Source organism: Talpa europaea, assembly GCF_964194135.1.
Source record: "Talpa europaea genome assembly, chromosome: 7".
NCBI classification, from domain to species: domain Eukaryota; kingdom Metazoa; phylum Chordata; class Mammalia; order Eulipotyphla; family Talpidae; genus Talpa; species Talpa europaea.
The window spans coordinates 7,095,797-7,118,638 of NC_140074.1; the positions used below are offsets into that span (position 1 = coordinate 7,095,797).

Consider the following 22,842-nt stretch of genomic DNA (forward strand, 5'->3'; position numbering starts at 1 on the left):
TGTATCATTTAAGAAGAATTTTAATTTGTTTCTGACTGATGACTAAGGACAGCTGACTACAGAGTCCCTTACAGCCAGTCAGGAATTTTGATGATTTGAAGTTGGTTTTCAGTTGCTCTGAGGTCTGGTCTGCCCCTAGACCGTAGGCCTTCTGGATGCTGAAAGAATCTTTCCAGAGTCCTTCTTGCTTCTGGACTCATAACTTCCATACCTCCACCCCTGAGCATCTTTTAGCTCAGGCATTTCCACTGGTGCAGACACACGTTCTTTAAAGGATCCCCTCTCTTGCTTTCCCTCTCCTAGATCTTGACTCTGTAGTTCTTAATTATTTTAATGGCTGTGATGACAGATTTTATTTAAAGTAAAAAATAAATTTTAGTTGTACTCTGTGGAACTGTTGGTCCAAATCACCTACACTACAATGTATTTTTATAAGTATCACAAGTGACCTTAGTAGAATAATGTCCTTAATATATCATTTGTTTCTTCTCAGTATAATAAACTTCTTGTCACAATTTTAGCATATTAGGCAAAATGTATTTAAAAATATATTAAATGGGGCCTCCCTGGTGGCGCAGCTGGTTGAGACACAACCTATGAAGCTCACCATAGCCACTGTAGCACCAGTTTGATCCCTGGTCAGGGAGCTACCCACATGACGCAGCAGACCTCTCCTGCTTGACCGCTGCTCCTCTCAGCAGTGTATTTCAGTCAGTCTGCCTGTTCTGTTCCCCACTCTTTCTCTGGTGAGTCCTCTCACCGCCCCCTCACCTCTGGCCTGTACCCCAGTTCTTGTATGCATAAATAAATCTTGAAAAAAAGAAAAAAAGAAAAAGAAAAATATGTTAAATGGCCAGTTCATATGGTGTTCACGTTATAGATGGAGAATTGATTAGAAAAATATCATATTAATTTTACTGCTTATTCATTTGGTAAATTTAGAATTTTTTGATAAGCAAAGTAGATTGATGACTCCTTATATTTAAAAAGCCTTCTTTTTAATAAACCTCAATTTAAAATGCTGATTTAAATAAACTACTTTTTATCTGAAGATTGAATAACCCGAGATTTCAGTGATGTTTCCTTACCTGTTCAATAACAACTACATTTTGAAAGTTTAGGGTTTTTATTATCTAAAATTCTTACTGCAATTCAGTTTAATCCACAAGCCTGTAATGAGCACTTATGGTGTTTAAAGTTCTCTTCTGCTTGGAGAATGAGAGTAACTGTAACCCCGAGGAGTTTGGGCTCTGGTGTGACATTAGGCACTGATATCTATATTATTAGGGCAGAATGTGATCAATGGCATTACAGGGAAGGACAGACATGCTTATCAAATACTTGAATAGAAAAAGTGAGAAAGTCATGAGAAGCTATTTGTCTTTTGCAGACTAGAATCTGGAATATTTAAAAAAAATTATAAGGGTCTTTTTTATTTTACCTTCCGATTGTACTTCCCCTTGCATAGCAGTTGTAATATTTTGAAAAGCTGTGTTGCCCTGAAGATGACTGTTGAGAATTATCTCAGCAAACATAATGCTGTTGCGAGGGTGACACATCACTACCACCTTTATATAGATATATTTGTTTAGATATATCAATTTTCTTTCACATTTGTCCATGGCTTCCTGCATATTCACACATATTAAAATAATTTCATGTTGTACTTTTTCAATATGTCAAGTGTCATAAGTCTTCATGACTAGAGGTTTTGGTATCTGAATTATCAGTCTATGAAGTAACTGGTCCAGAATTGAAATATTCTACTATAATAAAATACTCAAAACTTTTTCCAGTTCTCTCCATGTAGATTTTTTCTTCATTCTGCAAGCATTTGTTGTATACCTGGTGTGTATGGACTCTGTAGATTGTGGGAGATAAAAAGATAAATCTGACCTGTGTTTTAACTTCCAGTTAATCACAGTCTAGTACCATGCTGTTTAAAAGAAATATAATCGAGTCAGCATGATTATAAATTTTCTAGTAAGCCACCTGAAAAAGTAAAAAATAGATGAAATGGATTTTAATAATTTATTTTATTAAATCAGAATATTTCAAGATGTAACAAAATAAAAATTAGCCATGAAATTTTTATATACTTATTTTCGTACTAGGTCTTCTAAACCTTGTATATTTTATATTTATAACCCCTCACAATGTGCTCATGTCTCAAGTGCTAGATAGCCACATGTGTCTAATGACTGTAGTTTTGCCCAGTGTAGGTCTAGAGGGTGAGAGAAACTCTTTTTTTTAAGTAATTGTTTTCTGTATAACTTAGGGAGTCACTGAAGACACCTCTGTTGACTTGCTCAAATGCAAGTGCTGGGAAGAGATTAGATTTTCAAGGAAGGTTTTACTGGAAAATGTGTCATTTGAATAATGTCTTGAACTAGAATATAAATTTGCCAGGTGAACAAAATAGGCAGAGAGAATATCATGTGAAATTGTGATGATACATGAGTAGCATTTGTTCAGAGACTTACAGATGTTTCCCTGTGGTTCTACCAGCAGTTCTGCACCACTTCCCTGTGTTTTAAATAATCTGTCACTCACGATAGTTGTTCCTTAAGATAAGTTTCCAGAAATGTAAATGCCGGGTCAGGCAGAATGTATCTATTCCACATGCACTTGTGAAACTCAGGGCCTGTGTCTGCACCGCCCTCGGCAGATGTGCTGGTCCCAGTGCATCCTTAGCCGCTGGACTGGGAATGCCCTTCTCACCCTTCAGGGTCTCACTTCTCCTGCCAGTTCTGCCTCATTCTGTGTGGCTGCAGCCGTCAGGGCCATGTGTGAAGTGGGGCCCTACGGCTGCCCGCTTGTGCACACCTGTGGGACCCTGCCTACTCCGTGGTTGTAGGACTGACTCATTCAGGAAGGGGTGTGGGCTCCCCTGGACTTCTTAAATTTCACTTCCATGTTTCTATCTTTGGGATTATTTCTTTATCTATTTTTGCATTCTCTGAGCTCTTTAAAAAAAAAAAACAAACCCGCCTTATGCATTCTCTACTTCTGGGAAATTTGCTTCCACAGTATTTCTAAATCCCCCTCACCATGTATTTTTTCCTGTCCTGTCTGTGTGCTGTTATGTGTGTGTGATCGCCCTCATTCTCTATTCCACATCCTTGATTTCCCCCCGTAATCTATCTCTTCCCAATGTCCTGTCGCATGGTATCTTGAACCCGATATTTTAGCTTATTAACTTGTTCAGCTGCATCCTTTTTGCACGTCAGGCCATCCATCTATTATTTTCAGTGATTGTAGTTTTCATGCCCAGTTATTTTTTTGTTTCATTGTGGCATTTTCTTCCTGCTTTATGTCTAATATCCTTTCTAGTTGAATATGTTTATTTTAAACTTACTTTCTTTTTCCCTCTGTGGAAAGTCTGGGGTAACAGCCACCCTGGCTCATGAGGTACAGGAGGGGGTGGAGGGAGGTGCCTTCTGATTTATGCCTTGGTTGTGCTGCTCCTGCTGAGTTTAGAGACTCTAGGTGGGGCTAGTCTGGGGGAGAAGGCTTACCCAAGACCCTAACCCTGTGAAACAGCTTCCCAGGCACAGCACTTTTCAAAAGCTGTTTCCCTCTGTTAAAAAGTCCTAGTCTCCTGAGTATGAAAAGAGGTGATGGGGGGAGGGGTCACCAGTGCTGTGGCATGCTGTAAACTACTTCCTACCAGCTGGCTCCCGTGCCCCCTCTATCACCCAGAGTCCCTTGACAATTCTAGGGTTGCAGGCAATTTTCCCGCCTTGAGACTGCAAGTGTCTGTTCAAGACAATGCTGGAGAAAAAATATGCACCAAAATAACTGTAGCACACTCTGAGGCCCATCTCTGGTCGCTGCACTTGTCTACTCTGCCTGGTTTTTCACTCTAAACGGGGGTCACATTTCTCGTTGTTGACTTCAGGATTGCTAGAATGTCTGTGTATAGACCCAAAAGAATTTTTTGTTTGTTTAGTATAGGTTCATACTATTTTTGCTGCCTGGCAGCAACTTCTTTTTAAAATAATTAACATGACTGATTTTATATATAAGATAATTTACGTTCAATAAAATATAGATTTAATTTATACTTCTGTGTGTGAGAGGTTTTTATTATCCCCTTTATGTTGAGGTGTTCGCATAGTACTGCCTTAATACCTAAAATGTCATTATAAATTAGTGATAGGATAAAGTATAGTTGTTAATACCTCAACATTCCCTCTTTGGTTCTTTTAGGTTGTTTGCCGTGTTTAAGTATTATGATATTCAGTGCCCTCAAATTGGATCTCAAAATCTATACTAGCCTGTGTGTTCTTTCTATACACTGTTTTTAGTAAGAGTTTTGGTTTCATTTGCTGATTTATTATGAAAAATTACATCATACACACCGTATCTATGCATATTGAATGAATAACAATTTTAGGAAAAAAATAAATATTATGATATTAAAATAAATATCACTATGGATAAGCTGGTTTCCATTGGTGGGATCATTTTCTAGGATGGATTTGCAGAATAGGTTAAATATATAAATAGGTCAAAAGCATTTTTGATTCTTATATATGCAGACGAAAGCCTGGAACATAATAGTGATTCAAATAATATTTATTAGATGAGAGAATATTGTAAAAATTGCTTTCCTGTGTGGTTGTACCAATTTTCATTCCCATTGGCAATAAGACATTGTCCAATCCCCATACCATCTTACACTTAAAATATTTTGATGATTTGTTTGTAATCAGAAAAATTCTGCCTGTTTCTTGGGGAAAAAATGCTAAAGGATGATGTAACCAAGGTCTCTTTATTTTCACCTGTTGGGTAAATGGATATGTTTTCTTGCAGAACTGAATTTGCTCTTAAAGAAATCATGTCCTCTGGAGGTGTTGAAGATGACATCCCACAGGGAGAGAGGAAAACAGTTACAGATTTTTGTTATCTTCTGGATAAATCTAAGCAGCTGTTCAATGGCTTAAGGTCAGTGGATTCCTGATGCCTTCAACTTTCCTCTAGTTCTGTATTTCCCCTCCCAAGGCTGATGTGTAATACATTTCTGAAAATTATGGCTATTATCTTAAGTGCATATCTGTACTAAAAGAGATCATGCTTTTTTTTTTTTTCTTCTGTTTCTTCATTTTCAGGTAAAAAAATAGAAAGGGAGGACAACATTGTTTTATTCAAGTTGAAAAGAGCTGTTTTGTTAAATGGTTTTATATAGATGACTCCACATCCTACTCGATTTGCTTCTGATTTTACAAATTGGGACGCTGTTGTCCAGAAGCCTAAATAGGGTTATTTATGCAAGTGGATGTATGTGCTCTCTCGTTGCATTTCTGTACACTTGTTTATATTTGCTTTTTTAAAATTCAGTTTTATGTTTAATTTTAAAGATGTTATTTTATTTTTGTGTAGAAGAGCTGAGGTGTAGGCCAGAGGTGCAAGGATTCAACAGAGACAGACTGGGGAGCAGAACAGGCAGATCTACCGAAATACACTGCTAAGGGGAGCAGCAGGTGAAACAGGAGAGGTCTACTGTGCCATATGTGGGTCAGCTCCCTGGCCGGGGATCAAACTTAGGCCATAGTGGTGGTAGTGCTGAGACTTAACCCCTAGGCCACCAGGGAGACCCCTGTGTTTCTTTTTTCAGACTTTCTCTTAGGATAAAATAGCCACTGAGTAAAATAATGATGGCATGTTCTAGATGGTGTTATTTTTACTCTAGTTGTGCATGCCCTGAGCAGTTTGGTAGCAGAGATTGTATGCACTTTTCTTAAAATGTATACTTGATTCCTGTGTGTGGTGGGTAAATAATTTCCTACCATTTTGTTTCATGTAAGTGATTTACCCTATAATTCAGTTATTGAGATTCTTTGGATATTGGCTTACTTCAGACTGAAAGCTTCATTAGCTTAGTCTCAGTCACAAATGAATTCATGCTGTAAGTAAAATCTAAGGAGAAGCATAAATTATTTTTGAAGTTTTATATGGGAGTAAATAGCTGCAAAGATAGTGAGTTATTTTTAATGTACAATTCATTTCTGGGTAGAAATGCTATCTTTTTCTTATATGTTTTATAATTTCATTTTGTATCCCTAGGCTTGGAACCATACAGGCAGAGCTTATTATTTTTTTTTTTTTGTTTACACATACCAACCTATATATACATTTATTTTTTAATTTATATATTTTTTACATCATTCTTCATTTTTGTACAATGTATGTTTTCTCATCTTGGTTATAGTCCCCATGAAATTCCCATCACCAACTCACCCGTGTTCCATCACCATAGTCTTTTAACCATAGTTTTTTTGAAGAAAAACTATTATAAGAACATCATGCAGACTATTCCATGGAACAAATTATATCACCACCCTCCTCGGGCACAGGTAGTGGTAGAGAACCATGTGCTTTTTAAGAGGAAAGAACAAGGTGACACTTCACCTCCATTTAGGAAATGGAAGCCTGAAATTCAGAAAGCGCAAGCCAACTGATTTTGGATGTCTATATCTGATGAAGAAGGGAAAACTGCAAGGCAGAGACTCGCTGTACTTAATTACACATTCCTACAGAAGTAAGGCAGCCATAGTGAGCTCCATGGACTGGGATGGACTAGTTGATGCTTCGATCTGGAAAGATCATGAACATAACAGAAACCAACAAGGGGACATTTTATCTTCTTCTTTTTTTTTTTTTTTTTGCAACCTCCCCATTTTGACCCCAATCCCTCCCCTCCCGCCACCCATCCCCCCAAAAGTGTCTCTGGTTCATAGATTTTTGTTGATTTTGATTTTCACTTTCTTATAGTTATTCATTTTCCTGGTCCCTTATTTAAGTTTTCTAGATTCCTGCTATGAGTGAGACCATCCGGTATTTTTCTTTTTCTTTCTGGCTTATTTCACTGAGCATGATCCCTTCCAGCGCCATCCATGTTGCTGCAAATTGCATGTGTTTATCTTTTTTGAATGCTGAGTAATATTCCATGGTGTATATGTACCACATCTTCTTGATCCAGTCATCTATTTTTGGGCATTTGGGCTGTTTCCAAAGCTTAACTATTGTAAATAGCGCTGCTATAAACATAGGGGTGCAGGTGTTCTTTGGAATTGATGTTTCTGTGTCCTTTGGGTAAATACCTAGGAGTGGAATTGCTGGATCATATGGAAGCTCTATGTTTAGTAGGTCCAGAAATCTCCACACAGCAGGCAGAGCTTATTTTTATAGAAGTTAATTGATCTTATTCTCAGTGAAATAAGCCAGATAGATAAAGAAAAATAACGTATGGTCTCTCTTTTAGGAGGAATGTAGAGGATCCAAATAAGGGATCAGGAAAATAAAGAGTAAATATAATAAAGTAAATATCAAAATTAACAAACAACTATAAACCAGAGACATTCTACAGGGGGGAAGAGGGGAGTAGGATCAAAACAGGGGTGGGAAGAGCACAAGGGACTATGGTGATGGTACACGGGTGAATTGGTGGTAGGAATTTTGCAGGGACTGTAACCGAGTTGAGAAAGCACACATTGTACAGAAATGAAGAATGATATAAAAAATATTCACAAAAGAATTTAATTGATCTTTTAAAAAAGCTTTTGCAATGTTAAATATACTACAAGACTGTCAGATGAATCCTCCATGAACATGCTGTCTAAACCTACCCTTTCGGTCCCTCCCTTATCCCAACAGTGATAGTGATAAGTGGGATTTGCTTGTGATGTCTTCCTACATTAAAATGAAATGTCCCTTGGGGCCTCCCCGGTGGCGCAGCAGTTGAGCACTGGGTTGCGAAGCTGCCCACAGCCTCTGCAACGCTGGTTCAATTCCCAGCTGCTCCCCGGCCACCGGAGGAGGGTCCCACATGGCGCGCAGACCTCTCCTGCCGCCCGCTGCTCCCCTCAGCAGTGTACTTCGGTCCTTCTGCCTGCTCTGCTCCCCGCTCTGGCTCTGGTGAATTCTCTCACCCTCCCGCGCTTCTGACTGTACCCAGTGCTTGTATAAATAAATAAATAAATCTAAAAAAAAAAAAAAATTAACCATCCCTTAAAAAAAAAAAAAGAAAAAGAAATGTCCCTAAGAGCCGGCCCAAGTTTTGTCACTCCTCTCATTCCTGAGATAGGGACTGGCCATTGCAGGTGCTTCGCTAACATTTGTTAATTGAAGGCATCCCCAAAACTTGGTTTTTGACTCCTACTCTCAGCTATTTCCTATTTTGTACAACAGAAAAGATCTTTTAAGACAGTCTTTTCTTTTGCTTTATGGATAAATTGCATCCTTATGTAAATAATTATAATTTTAAAAATTGACTCCCAAAAAGCTAAGGTTTTAAGTCTTTTTTTTTCTATTTTGTTTTAGTTATTTTGCAACTTTTGGCTGTTATTAATATGACTGTGAACATTTGTGTACAAGTGTTGTGTGGACATGTTTTCAGTTCTCTTGAGAATAAACCTAGGAATAGAATTTCTGGGTCTTTTTTTTTTAAAGATTAATTAATTTATTTATATAAGCACTGGGTACAGTCAGAAGCACAGGAGGGTAAGAGAATTCACCAGAGCCAGAGGGGAGAGCAGAACAGGCAGATTGATGAAGTACACTGCTGAGGGGAGCAGCGGGCGGCAGGAGAGGTCTTTGTGCCATGTGGGACCCTCGCCCAGTGGCCGGGGATTGAACCGGCGCTTCCAGAGGCTGCAGGCAGCTTTGCAACTCAGCGCTCAACCGCTGCGCCATGGGGGAGGCCCAAATATCTGGGTCTTATGGTAACTCTATGTTTATAACCTTCTGAGACTTTACTAGACTGTTTTTCAAAGAAGCTACACCAAGCAGTGTATGGGGATTTCACTTTCTCCGTGTCCTCACCCACACTTGCTATATTCTGTCTTTTTGATGAGAGCCATCCTTGTGGGTGTGAAGTGGTATCTCATTGTGGTTTTGATTTGCATTGCCCTAATGACTAATAATTTATTATTAGTTGGTGGGGATACCTCTATCAGTTTAGTTGTTAAAACTTGAAACTTTACCAAGTTCAAGATTTAATTCTTTTGACACTCATTCTTTGAAATAGTCAATATATAAAGACACAGGTACCCCTGACTTGCAATTGCCCCTCTTAGTTTAAGTCATAATTCTGTCAGTAGACACATACACACACACACACACACACACACATATAACTTGCAGGTATCATAATTTCCTTGCTACCTGAAAATCATTATGTGCTATACTCATATATTGATTGTCTCCCAGTTGGGAAGTAGTACTTTCCTAAAGTGCTATTTGAAAATTTGACAAAACTAATAATAATGATTTGACATGGAAGAACAGATAAGCAAATCCATCGGGGATTTATTTTCACTACTTTGTGTGACATACCTTCTTCAATTTAAATAAACCTCATTTGTTTTGACAAAAAAATTGTCTGATAAGTCAAGTGTATATATTCCCTGAATGCTTTTGGGCTTTTGTTGGAGAGGTGTGAGGCTAATAGTACGTCTGTAGTTTACTGAGACATTTCTACTTTGACCCTCCTTTTTATTTTCATTTTTTTTCTTTTTCTTTTTTTTTTAATAGAGGCATGCTTTATTTATTTATTTATTTGTGTGTTTGGTTTTTTTTTGTTTATACATGCACTGGGTACAGTCAGAAGCGCGGGTGGGTGAGAGGATTCACCAGAGCGGGGAACAGAACAGGCAGAAGGACCGAAGGACACTGCTGAGGGGAGCAGCGGGCGGCAGGAGAGGTCTGCGCGCCATGCGGGACCCTCCTCTGGTGGCCGGGGAGCAGCCGGGGATCGAACCGGCGCTGCAGAGGCCGCGGGCAGCTTCGCAACCCAGCGCTCAACCGCTGCGCCACCAGGGAGGCCCCTTTATTTTCATTTTTAAAGAAAATTTGTTTTATGCTCACAAATGGAATAATGTAGAGCTATTGGGTTGCTTGAAAAACATAGAAAAAATACATTGTGACTTTTCTGATAACCTAATATTAGAGATTTTGGTGGAAATATAAATGAAAAATTACCCATTTTATATATATATATATATATATATATATATATATATATATATATATAATTCTATTAAGGGCCTCCCTGGTGGCATAGGGGTTAAAGTTCCAGCACTATCAAGCTGTCACCAGGCACTACACTATGAGTTTGATTTCTGGCCAGGGAGCTGACCCACATGGCACAGCAGACCTCTCCTGCCTCGCCCACTGCTCCCCTCAACATTGTATTTTAATAGATCCTCCTGTTCTGCTCCCCATTCTGTCTCTGTTGAATCCTGTCACCCCCTCATCTCTGTCCTATACCCAAGTTCTTGTATGCATAAATAAATAAAAATAAATCTTTAAAAAATTTTCAATTAAATCTATGTTATGTACAATTGCCATATTAACTTTTAGTGGGAACTGTTTACTCTTAGGACCCAGTTTGGTCTCTTTCTTCTGAGGGACTGGATTTTCTCCCCACGTCTGGCACACTGAGGGTGTGTAGTTTCTGTGCCTGCTTATATAAGTGAAAGTGTTTTGTTCACTGTTAGATTTTGATTGGTGAGTCATTGGAAAGGCCTCACTACTCCTCAGTTCTAGGGATGCTCATTGACGTTCCCCACAGTGGCAGGTTGAGAGTTCAAAGCTTCTCCACACTGCTTTCCCAGTCTTCTTCAAAGGAGCTCTTTGAGATATGTGAATTAAACCTCTCTGCACTTTTAAGTATTGGTATAGTTTTTGAGTATTTCTCCTGAAAGAAGGGTTTTCTTTGGGAATACTTAAAACTCTTAGTCTGAAGAAAAAACAGAACCTTAGTGCTTACAGAGAAGAAATATATTGGTAGAGGTTCTGGACCAGCATTGGACCTTGAAGAAGTGGGGTGCAGTGGGAATCCAGCTGGAATAGCATCTGCCTTTAGCACTGCACCCGCTCTCCTGCACTCCTTTCACTGCTGGCCTTATCTTGTTGCTCGCCTTCCTTTGTGTTTTATCTTTCTTCAGTTTGAAAGCCGGTTTTCCAATTTATTATAGATGTATAATATTCTCGCAGAAAAGTACACATATTATAAATAGACCAAGGGACACATCCATGTATCTTGTGCAAAATAAAGCGTCCAGCCCTCAGCAGCCCCTGAGGTGCCCTCACATTGGACTTTTTCATTCTTTGTGAGCAGGACAAAAAAGTGTATGTCAGTACCGAAAAGGCTTCATATTTTCTGTATAGTATCTTGTTTGGGACGTAACAGTTCTCTTTTTACTCTTGAAGGTATGTCTTTCCACCTTACATTCAGCCATTCATCCAATTTATCAGAGTCTTTTTATTTTCCCGGCTGTGAACATCTTAATGGAGTATTTTTCTTGACTAAAAATACCTTCTAATAATATGTGCATAATAAATAAGCTCTTCTTTCCACTCACTGTGTAAGAAAACATAGTCCAGAGAATGAGAAATGAATAAAATGAATGGTGTTTTGCTTATAATAGCTCTTGCATGTAGTTACAGTAGTAATGAAGTGAGAATAATGTTAGAAATAGCTTTGAGTACTGTCAGGAAATGATCAAAAGCCCAAGTGCTTGCAGGGTTCTGGTTGCCATGGTGACTAAGGCTGCTGAAGCAGAATGGAATATTTGGTGGGATTATGTAAGGCAGCACCTTGAGACACGTATGTGAGACACACAGCTGTGTCCCCCAGCGATATCCAGCTTTGGGTGCTTTGCAGCAACAGAGGCCTCAAAGTCATGAATTATTTGACTCCAAAGGAGCAAATACATAAAGCCAAATAAGCCTTAGAGGCTGTAAATGTAGCCACATTTACAGAGAAATACACCAAAATGAAGTGTAACGACCTTAGATAAAAGTAATTACTGAAATAATTTTTATTAAATATGCTCCTAATATTCAAATCAAAGAAGAACTTGTCTGTAATGCGTCCTTTAAAGCTCTATGTTTAGGAAAAAAAATATAAAGCTCTATGTTTAGGATGTCCTTGCTTCGAAATATGGAGGGATAACTGAACAGTTCACAGCTTGCTCCAAGGGTCTTCCCCTTTCCTGTGAGGGTCTTCCCCTTTCCTCACATTTGCCTTCTTATCTCCCTCTCTTTTTCTTCCCTTCCCTCTTTCTTCACTTTCAAAAAGTCCATACCTTGCTTAAGGCACGTTCTACAAGCTGCTAAGTGAATGGGGTGTGTTATTTCAGGGGTTGTACCCTGAACTGTTTTCCAAGGGCAGCATGTGCTTTCATCTTCCACGGCTTACCTCTCAGCACTGGGCTTGCATTTGAGGTAGGCCGCCGTCAGAGCGCAGTAGATGCCATGATTTGTGTGCCTGAGAGACTGACTAATACAAATATAATGTGAGCCACAGCTGTGGTTTTAAACTACCTTGTGGCCACATTAAGAAAATGTAAAAAGAAGCAAGTTAAATTAATTTTAATGCTGTATTTGATCCAAGATATCCAAAATATTTAGTTCAACATAATTAATAAGGAAAAACAACTGAGTTCTTTTTCATACTCTGAAATACACTGGATATTTTATTCTTACCCACATTTTCGTTTATATTTATCGTATTTCAAGTACTCGGTAGCCACATGTGGCTTTTACCTCAGGCAAAATTCCTCCTCCTACTTTTAACTTCAGTTCTCGAAATAGTCCACTGTGCTTTCTAGTGAATATACATTGACTCTTTTGGGGTTCTCCTTTCAGGGCCACCAGATGTCCCCACTTGTTCTTCCTGTCTCTCTGGTGCAAGGGTCTTTGCTCTCACTTCTTTGGGCTGTTGGTGATTTGTCTTCATCCAGCAGTATTTTGGAACTTTAGGGGTACATCACTTGTTAGATTCATTTACTAGGCCTGTCTCAACAAAATACTGCAGACTGGATGGTTTAAATGACAAATATATTGTCTCACAGTTCTGAAGGCTGCAAGCCCAACGTCAAGGTGTCAGCAGAGCTGGTCTCTTTCAAGGCCTCTCTTGTTAGCTTGCAGGGGCTGTGTCCATGCTATGTCCTCGGGGGGTCACCCCTGTGTGCACCTGCACCCTGGCCTCTCTCTGGATGTCCTGACCTCTTCTTACAAGGACACAGACCACACTGGATGAGGATCCCTCCCTCAAGGCCATCTTGTCGTCACTTAATGGCTGCTTTAACAGCCCTGCCCCAACTACAGTCACATTCTGTGGCTCCAGGGGTTAGGCCGTCACCTATGAATGTTAGGAGGGCACAGCTCAGCCCATTACACTTACTTTTGCTGTGAAAATGTTGTCTGTGGATTTTTGGTTTTGTTCTTTAATTGTTCGGTCTGGTTTTACAATGTATTTGAGTAGATTCAAAGCTATGTTGCTATCATTTCCCCAGAATCCAGAGAATCAGCTGTTTGAATGCTATACCAAAATCTTAAACAATTAAATAGACTGGTATGTTTCTCATTACTTCTTTTTAACTAACAAAGCTCAGTGTGACCTGGTCTTATAAGTTAGTTCTCTCTGAGATCTGAATTGTCAGGCCTGACTAGAAACAAAGGTAGGGCATCTTCCCACTCTGCTGCCAAGGGGAGCCAGGCCACGGATCGCTTGGTTGGAACAGGGTATTTGTGGTTAGTTTTTTATGATCCTCTAGGAAGACTGTAAAGAGAGAAAAACAAAAAGAGGTATTTTAAGAACCTTGCAGAATTCATTAAATCCTCAAAATAGCCTCATTAGTGTCTCGGTTTTCTTCTTTTATTAAGAATTTACTTATTTATGCATACAAGACTGGGATGTAGGCCAAAGGTGCAGGGGAATGAGAGTATTTGCCAGAGACAGAGTGGGGAGCAGAACAGGCAGATCAACTGAATACACTGCTGAGGGGAGCAGCGGGTGAGACAGGAGAGGTCTGCTGTGCCATGTGGGTAGCTCCCTGGCCGGGAATCAAACTCATGTTGTAGTGGCTGCTGATAGCTTCATAGTGCTGAGACGTCACCCCTTGGGCCACCAGGGAAACCCTAGTGTCTCCTTGGTTTTCTTGATTCTGCATATGAGAGGATCAAAGGTTTGGCAGGTGAAGTAATAACCTGTGTTAATATGACAGACTGTAATTTGGGAAGCGATACTTGAGAGTTTTCCCTCAATATAAGTATATAGGTGTAAAGACCCCAACTCTCACAGGGCTGCTCAGATAGTCCCTCTTGGAGTAACCTGGGCAAACGCCTCACCCTGGGAACCATGGCAGATGCGCCTGTCGCCTTGCTTTCATCACCTGTGTGCTCAGAGGGCCCATCGAGAGAGTGCCTTTGAGTGTCCTCAGACCTCCAAGATGGCCAGTGCTGTTTGTGGGACAAGGAAGGTACAAGGCACCAGGCATTTAAAATTTGGCAATCTCTTTTTCTATGAGCAAGCTGCTGTTGGAACATGGTTATTAATAGCTATTTCTAATGATAGGAATTTTTATACTTCCCCTGGAGCTGCTTCACAGGAGGAGGAGATGCCTTCCATAGCTTTGACTTGGATTTGACGTGGCATGTCTAAATCCACACTAGAGGTGATTATTAAGCTTTTCATATTCATGAACCATCATTAGGAAGGGAACAAGGTACTAAATGCCTTCTGTGGGTCAGCACCGGGGCAGGATACAGAGGTAGAAAGGAGACGTCTACCTGCAAGCTGGCCAGGCCCTCCAGCACCTTCCCTCTCTCTAAAAAAGCTTTGTTCCTTCATCAGTCAGTGGAGATTCGGTATTCTCTATATATCCGCCCTTAGTGGCGTCACTCAGCCATAATAGTCTGTGTACTTTCAAACTCACAGTTCCACTCCTAAACTTAAACTTAAAAAACAGATATACCAGTGGGTTACAAAAGGAATACTGGTGCTAAAGCAAGGACATGCTCAAGTGGTTTTTGCAAGTCAGAAACACAGCTTTGTCTGGTAGAACATGATCCCAGAAGCACGCATGGGACAGAGCTGTCCCTATAATAGTGCCCGCTCTGTGTAAATAAGGTGTGTGATGGGGCAGTGGGAGCCTTCTTCCGAGAAGTTGAATTGTTTCTTCATCTTTGACCACAGCTTTGTTGGAAACCAACAGCATCCCAAGACTCGGAGAGCAGAATGAACTCCCAAAATAGAACTTTATGGATGTAGACTCAAAATCTAGGCTGTTTTTCCAAAGGATAGAGAGGATTCACTGGCCACCAGTTCCCTGGCAACTCAAGCTCTGCTCTCATTTGAGAGTGAGCAAGCGCACACGCATGAGACAGAGACAGAGAGAGAGAGAGTATGTGTGCGTGTGTGTGTGTGAGTGTGTGTGCACACATCTGCACCTACTTACTGAACATTTAAGGACCAGAGTAAGGAAAGAAAAGCTAATGAAAGATTGGAAGAACAAAGAGAAGAGAGTTACCTGTTGGTGGGAGCTGGGGAACAGCATCTTGCCATAGAGGCCAGGTGGGAGAGCTAAGGAGTGTCTGTTGGGTTTGGATGTTGAGTGTAGGTAGGCGTCAGTGAGTGATCTCAGCTAATTCAGGTTAGTAAAGATGGTTGCTTCATAGAAACTTGGAAGCAATTTCCTGACTTCTCAATATTACATTTGAAACATCTCTAAGATTCACATTGAATCATTTGCACCACACTTCTTCCTACCATAGTCTTCTGATTTCTATTAATAGAGCTGAGGATTTTTTTTAAAAGAGACATTAGTGTCGTATTTTCACTTTCCTATAAAGCCTTAGAAAAAGAATAGGAGCAGCCAATTTATAACATAGGTGCCTTTGCACAATATGAAATATAAGGCCATTTAGCTTATGGGATAATTCTCAGAACCCCATTTAATTTAATTCTATGGATCATTAATTCCCATCTTTACTGACAGTAATAATAACCAAGTGATATATTCAGATCTTCAGGCCAGAGTCAAGCTCTGAATAGTAGAAGAATTTATGTAAAACTCTTTATAAAGCATCTTAGTTAATTTAGAGTCTCATCATAACTTGTGATGTTTCATTGGAAAGGGTGTTGGGCCTCCCTGGTGGCGCACGGGGATAAGTCTCAGCACTATGAAGCTATCAGCAGCCTCTGCAGCACAAGTTCTATCCCGGTCAGGGAGCTGACCCACATGGCACAGCAGACCTCTCCTGTCTCACCTGCTGCTCCCCTCAGCAGTGTATTTCAGTGGATCCACCTGTTCTGCTCCCCACTCTGTCTCTGGTGAATCCTCTCACCCCCACACCTCTGGCCTACACCCCAGTTCTTGTATCCATAAATAAATAAATCTTTAAAAATACATATATGTATATTGCAGCTTATTACCAGGAGCCTTATTCTAGCCTTTCAGATCACCTTTTATGTACTTTTAGGCCTCATACAAGATTTCCTTTCCCTAAAATCCTTTTTACTGAACATGTGAAATTATCTAATCATGTAATAAAACACTGCCTTAGCAGCATGTATTACTGAGGTTTATTAAATCTGTCAGTTTTGGAAACTCAAAGGACCTTGAGGCAAACAGTAACCTGAAGAGTTTACACAGTATCTTTAAAGAAGCACTTGAGTTGCCAGTTCTCATGAAGTTCATGCTGCTGCCTAGTGCTTTTATAGGATAATACAGTCTTTCTAGCGGCAGCTACTTGATGTCTTCAAGATTCTAGCAGCAACTTCAGTTTTAAAAGATCTGGCTAGCTCTTCCTAATGCAACCTCTTACTAGAGTTCCTTTGATCCTTTGACATAAAAAAAGATGAAAACTTGCAATATATGGAAACCAGTAGCTATAGTTAACCTATTTCTGTAATCTGAAATGAGTTTCTATTTATCATAGGATAATGGAAATGAATTTTTAAAATGCAATTATTAGCTCATTTTTTACTATGTGTGCATGAAAAGTTGGGGTAGAGAGACCTTTGCTTTTTTTGCTCATTGTTTTAACATCTGCTATGGAAATGCAAAGCTCTCCCTCAATCAATTCCACTTACAGAAGTTTACCTTTTATTCACATCACTTAACTATTCAGATTTATTACTATTTAGTTGTTTATTACAGCATTTTTATACAGGGAAAAACTAGAAACAATATAACTGTCCATCAGAGGTAATTGGTTAAGTAAATTGGTTATAATACTCTATTACACATAATAAATATTGATATAATTTTATTTTTACATAGAATAACTGGGGTGTAGGCCAGAAGTACAGGGGGCTGAGAGGATTCATCAGAGACAGAGTGGGGAGCAAAACAGGTGTATTGACACTGCTGAGGGGAGTAGCGGGCAAGACAGGAGAGGTCGGCTGCGCCATATGTGGGTCAGCTCCCTGGCCAGGGATCGAACTTGGGCCCTGATGGTGATAGCACTGAGACTTAACCCGTTGGCCACCAGGGAGGCCCAATATAATTTTATATTGCATTAAAGAAACCTGATATATTACTAAATTTAAAAGGCAATGCACCAAACATTACATATAGTTTTATCCCATTTCTGTTAAAAAAAAATCCACATAGATACATAAGTATGCATATATAATACATTCATGATAATGGTTATTTCTGGGGATTAGAATTGAGGGGAGAAAAGACTATAAAGCTTTAAATGTGTTGTAGTATTTTTTGTTGTTGTTTTTTTAAGATTTATTTATACAAGAACCAGGGTCTAGGCCAGATGTGTGGGAGGGTGAGAGGATTCACCAGAGCCAGAGTGGGGAACAGAACAGGCAGACAGACCGAAAGCATTGCTGAGGGGAGCAGCAGGCGAGACCGGAGAGGTCTGCTACGCTACTTGGGATTCTCGCCGGCCAGCCGGGATCAAACCTGTGCTGCAGAGGCTGCAGACAGCTTCAGTGTGGCGGTCAACCGCCTGCGCCACCAGGGAAGCCCTGTAGTATTTTTGTTTTCCAAGAGACTGGTGTTATTTTTAAATTTTCGAAAGAAAGAAATATAAGCTCTTTGTGAGAGACAAATAAAAATCATCCCCTCCCCTGTGTCTGTGCCCGTGTGGGCTCCTCTTGCCGTGACTCTGGGCTTGGTAGTATTCAAGAAGGACTTGAGCGGTGCACATTAGAGCTACCCTGCTTCTTGGGGTCCTTGAAGTCCCCCTCATGTTAACAGATCCACACTAGCCCACTGGGTGAAGAGAAGCCTTGGGACCCAGCATCTTAGCTCCCGGCCAGGCATCTGCTGGACACCCACCAGTCCAGATGAGGGGTCCGTCACTGGGTGCTGTCAATAGGTACACGGTGAGGTCTGGCGTGTGTGCCTCTCCTCTGTGAGTTTTTAATTTAAATCATGTAATACTTAAAAATGACGCAGAACAGTGTCGTAGGATTAACTTTCTCCAGGCTTCTGAGTTGGATCTGGTTTTTTCTGGGTTTTGTGGTTAGTCACCTTTCCTTAGTTTTTTCTTTTATTTTGGTGGAGTATATTCTCAAGCAGCTTTTCAAGAATGGGTGCCTCTGAGTCCTTCCATGTTAGAAAATGTCATTATTTCCGCTCATCCTTACTAGAACTTTAAAGTCAGTTTTCCTTCTTCATTTTAAAATGAAGACTGGTGTTAGTCTGATTCTTATAACCTTGTGATTTACTCCTCCCGTTTGGAAGTTTGATAAAGATGGCTCATTTTTCATTCATCCAATTTGTTAATTGATAGATCCTTAATTTGTATTTCCTCTTTTCAATATTTGCTGTAATCTTGTTACTCTTTCATTGATCTTTTCTCTTTTATGTTCCATCTCATTTATGAGGAGGGGAGAGTCATTGACTTTCCAGAAGATTTCCTCAGCATTATTTTATAGCTCTTCTAATATTTACTTCAGTCATCATAATTTTTAACTTGCAGCCTCTGTCTTTGTTCTGGGTTCATTTTCACATTGAATCTTATCCTTATTTTTGAGTGTGGTAATTCTGAGGATGCTAGTTTAAATTTTGCTGATTTTTTTAAATCCTGTTCTCTGAATTGCCTGTGTTTATCTCATTGCATACTTTCCTTCAATGTCTAGTAATTTCTTCTTCAAGAATGACATAATAAGGGCCTCCCCTGGTGGCGCAGGCGGTTGAGTGCCGCTCTGTGAAGCTGTCCACGGCCTCTGCAGCGCCAGTTTGATCCTGGCCGGCCGGTGAGGGTCCCAAATTGCGAAGCAGACCTCTCCTGTCTCGCCCGCTGCTCCCCTCAGCAGTGTATTTCATCAGTCTGCCTGTTCTGTTCCCCTCTCTGTCTCTGGTGAATCCTCTCACCTTCCTGCGCATCTGGCCTGTACCCCAGGTCTGGTATGGATAAATAAATAAATCTTTAAAAAGAAAAAAAAAAGAATGACATAATAAAACGTCTGAACAAGAGTCCTGTATACTTAGACTGGGTTTATTGATTGAGAGATTTGCTTTAGGCTAAGCAGATTTGCTTTAAACTAATCTTATTCTGGGTCCACTCCTACCCCAGCCAATAGAATGAGTTTACCCAGTTTCTTTAGTGCAAAACTGCTCTGTCTTTCCTCCTCTTTCCTTCTGGCTCTCTCCTTCACTCTCTCACTTCTTCTCTGCCCCGGGAAGAGAAACCTTTGACTACCCAGTTATTTTGCATTGGTGGGGTGAGGTGGGAGTAGGGTATTTTTGGTTGACCTCTCTATTTGAAACATTTTTCATGTATTTTTTCTTTTGTGACTTCTCTGGCTAGGCTCTTCCTTGGCTGTACCCTTTTTATGTGTTTTCTAGGTTCCGGCTTTCTCTGCTCTGTTATGTCAATCACTGGGTGATACTTTCAGGATGGTCGGAGACCCTTTGGCCTCAGCTTATACGTGCTGGCTCCTGTTGGATTCCACCACTGGGCGGGGTCAGCAGATTAGGGGTAGAAGGAAAGTGGTATTTCCTTACCCCATCTGTATGTTCCAGAACTGCATCCTTCTGCTCCATTAGAGCTCATGAAAAACAAAGCAGCAACAAAAGCAAAAAATGGATCAGTAAAAATGTGAGGCAGCTCATGAGCTGGGATAAGAAGCATACCACACTGTAATCAGAGATCATTGTTCCTTTATAGAACAAATGACCTGACAGTTAAACGCTCACAAATTTAATGGACAGTCTGATTCCATTTAGCTTCCATGTACCAGTAGCCATTACTCAGTTTTTTTGAGACATGTTCTCTCTCTTTTAGACTTTATTACAGATACCTTGAGTTTATTGGCTTTCTAGATAGCAGAATCCTGAGATTCTTTCCCCTGATCTGTTTTGTGGCACTGAAAGAATGGACTTGGTACTACCTTCCTGTCTTCACAGACTTGAAGGAAAAGATTTTGCCCTGAGGGTGAAACTCAGTCTTCAATGGGATGTATAGCTATCATTTATCGATAGGATCTTTTACAGTTATGCATTCGTATTGTTTTCTTTAATCTTCCACGTTCTGGAATTTGTGTATTTTTCCCTTTTCCTTTTCAACCCTGCTTGCAGCTAATTCTTAGTTTTGAGTCTGTCATTTTCTCGTATTTTGTTAAGTGCAGCTCATGGCAGCAGGACTGGCAGCACATTATTTCCTGGCCTCTTCGTATAAACTCAGTGGTCACATTGTCTACTTCTCAGGCACCTGCAGGTACATGCAGTTTTGCCACAGTCTTCTGTAGATGCCGTCATATCTTCAGCCTGCAGTAACAGTTCTTTGCTACTCAGTGCCCACGCCAGTGTCATACGTGCTCTGTCTCTGTTATGCTCTGTCTCTGTCACTTCTGGTATCCGTGTCTGTACTGGCCTTCCTAAGTAAGTCATCTGTAAAAAGTCCAAAATTGTAGTACCTTACTGTAATAGAGATTACTTTCTAGCTCCCAAGTGAGTTACAAGTTGTATGCAATTTTGAGGCTCCATAAATGTGCCTTACTCTGTGTTCCAGGCTGAGCAGCAGCCCTGTCTTGGTGTTAGGTCAAAGGGAAAAGTGAAAATGATGAATCATGTATCATCTCTTAAATAATTTTCTCAGACCTGGTGTAGCCAACTTAAAATTACATATCATTGACCAAAGTGAGTTCCGCAACTAGGCACAGTGTTCGTGTGGTAGGGAAATAGTTGTCTCTAAGGGATGTGTTCCAAGTTACCCGGTCTAGGGACAGGCATGTATAGTTTTTCTTTTGGGGATAGTTCTAGAATAATTGAGAACAGTTCTACCACCTACACACCCACTTCTAGATATATTGCCAACAGCAGTGTTTTTCAAACTGCTGAATTCTTCACTGAAGATAAACATTTAGAAGTTAACAGTTTATAAGTGAGTGCAACTGACATCACCCAGAGAAGGGAAGAGAGTGTTAGAATCTACAAGGAGATGAAGAATGAGATGAAGAGTTAGGAGGAAGAGTAGGAAAGAATGTGTCCTGGATCCTGGCGATAGGATTATTTCTGCTCCAAAATTAAAACTTTTAAAAAAGAAAGCCTGAATGCACATGTTTTCTTTTTTTTTTAAAGCTTTTTTTTTGTTGTTGTTAAGATTAATTTATTTATTTATACAAGCACTGGGTACAGTCAGAGGCACGGGAGGGTGAGAGAATTCACCAGAGCCAGAGCAGAGAGTAGAACAGGCAGACTGACAAAGTACACTGCTGAGGGGAGAGCAGCGGGCGGCAGGAGAGGTCTGCGTGCCATGTGGGACCCTCGCCGGTGGCCCGGGATCAAACCGGCTCTGCAGAGACTGCGGGCAGCTTCGCAACCCAGTGCTCAACCGCTGTGCCACCAGGGAGGCTCTGAATGCACATGTTTTCAATCTGTCCAATTTGTATCTAATAAGACTTAACCTCCAGATAGCCTAAGAGCTTTAAAATTAATGTATGTTTATTTGTTACACAGAGATTTGCCACAATATGGACAGAAGCAGTGGCAGTCCTATTTTGGAAGAACTTTTGATGTTTACACCAAACTCTGGAAATTCCAGCAGCAGCATCGGTAAAGGAATTTTACAGTTAAATGAGTGTGAAGAAAGTCCATTTTTTATCAGTCATAGATTTGACCTTTACTATCTCAGTGCTTTTTCATATGTTTCATCTGTATGATCCAAATGAAAACAAATTGATTTTTTTCCTATTTAAGGTTTTAAAATATAATGTTCTTACCTGATTTTTAAAGATAATCTGATATCTGAAATGGTTCAAATTAACTCTAACGTAGGTGGACTGATTCATGATTTCATTCTAAAACAGGTGTTATCTAATGACTAAAGCTATTTGGGAGATACTGCTTCTAATTTTCATATATAAAGCTCAAAGAAGTTTCTTTTTATATTTCAACTTGCTTTAAATAGACTTTTAATAAATGCTTTTGGAATTTAATTGAATGATTATGTTGAAATCTCATGAAAAATTTATGAGTTTTGCTAAATTGGGTGGTATTTTATCCTATGGAACTTACATATTTGGTTATTTTTGAAATTTATAGTCTCATTTCTATGTTCTTATTTCCTATATAAAACAGACAAGTCTTGGATAATCGGTATGGCTTGAAGCGGTGGCAAATAGGGGAAATTGCTTCTAAGATTGGGCAGCTATACTACCATTATTAGTAAGTGAATTGCAAATGAAAAAAATAAAGTGTTTTCCTGGTTTAAATACAGCATGCACAAGTATGCACAGTGTACTTACTAACTAGGAGGGAAAGCTAATGTGTTACACGCGAAACCCTAATAGTTCATGTCGTGTTGATCAAGGCAGCATCCTGAAATGGCCTTTCATAATCAAAGTGACACTCTGTCCTTCAAAAGCTCACCTTCCAAACAATTCATTTGTTCAGACTCACTTATAAAGGAGCCTGAGTTTGGTCTTAGAGAAATGATAAATACTAAATGAATTTATAGTTCTTATAGCTTACTTAACTCTTAATTCTATACAGAGATGTGTCATAACTTGTATGTTTGAGTTTTTAAACACATTTAAAACACATACTTGTGGGATATGTCTAAAAAGTTACACGAAGG

The 22,842-nt window shown here is 39.9% G+C and overlaps 1 protein-coding gene across 3 annotated transcripts in view; it reads left to right on the forward strand.

Annotated features, from left to right (window-relative positions):
* The window catches only part of SCAI (suppressor of cancer cell invasion), a gene marked incomplete at both ends in the record, with an annotated part of 109,895 nt that overhangs the window by 53,733 nt on the left and 33,320 nt on the right, over positions 1–22,842 (forward strand). For 2 of the 3 annotated variants that reach the window (XM_084237463.1, XM_084237461.1), the window contains 3 exons: positions 4,819–4,950; positions 21,723–21,818; positions 22,344–22,430. In XM_084237463.1, the coding sequence (XP_084093589.1) occupies positions 4,844–4,950; positions 21,723–21,818; positions 22,344–22,430 (290 nt within the window). Of the gene's footprint in view, positions 1–4,818; positions 4,951–21,722; positions 21,819–22,343; positions 22,431–22,842 lie in introns of those variants that run through there. The other variant, XM_084237462.1, reaches the window with a different exon arrangement.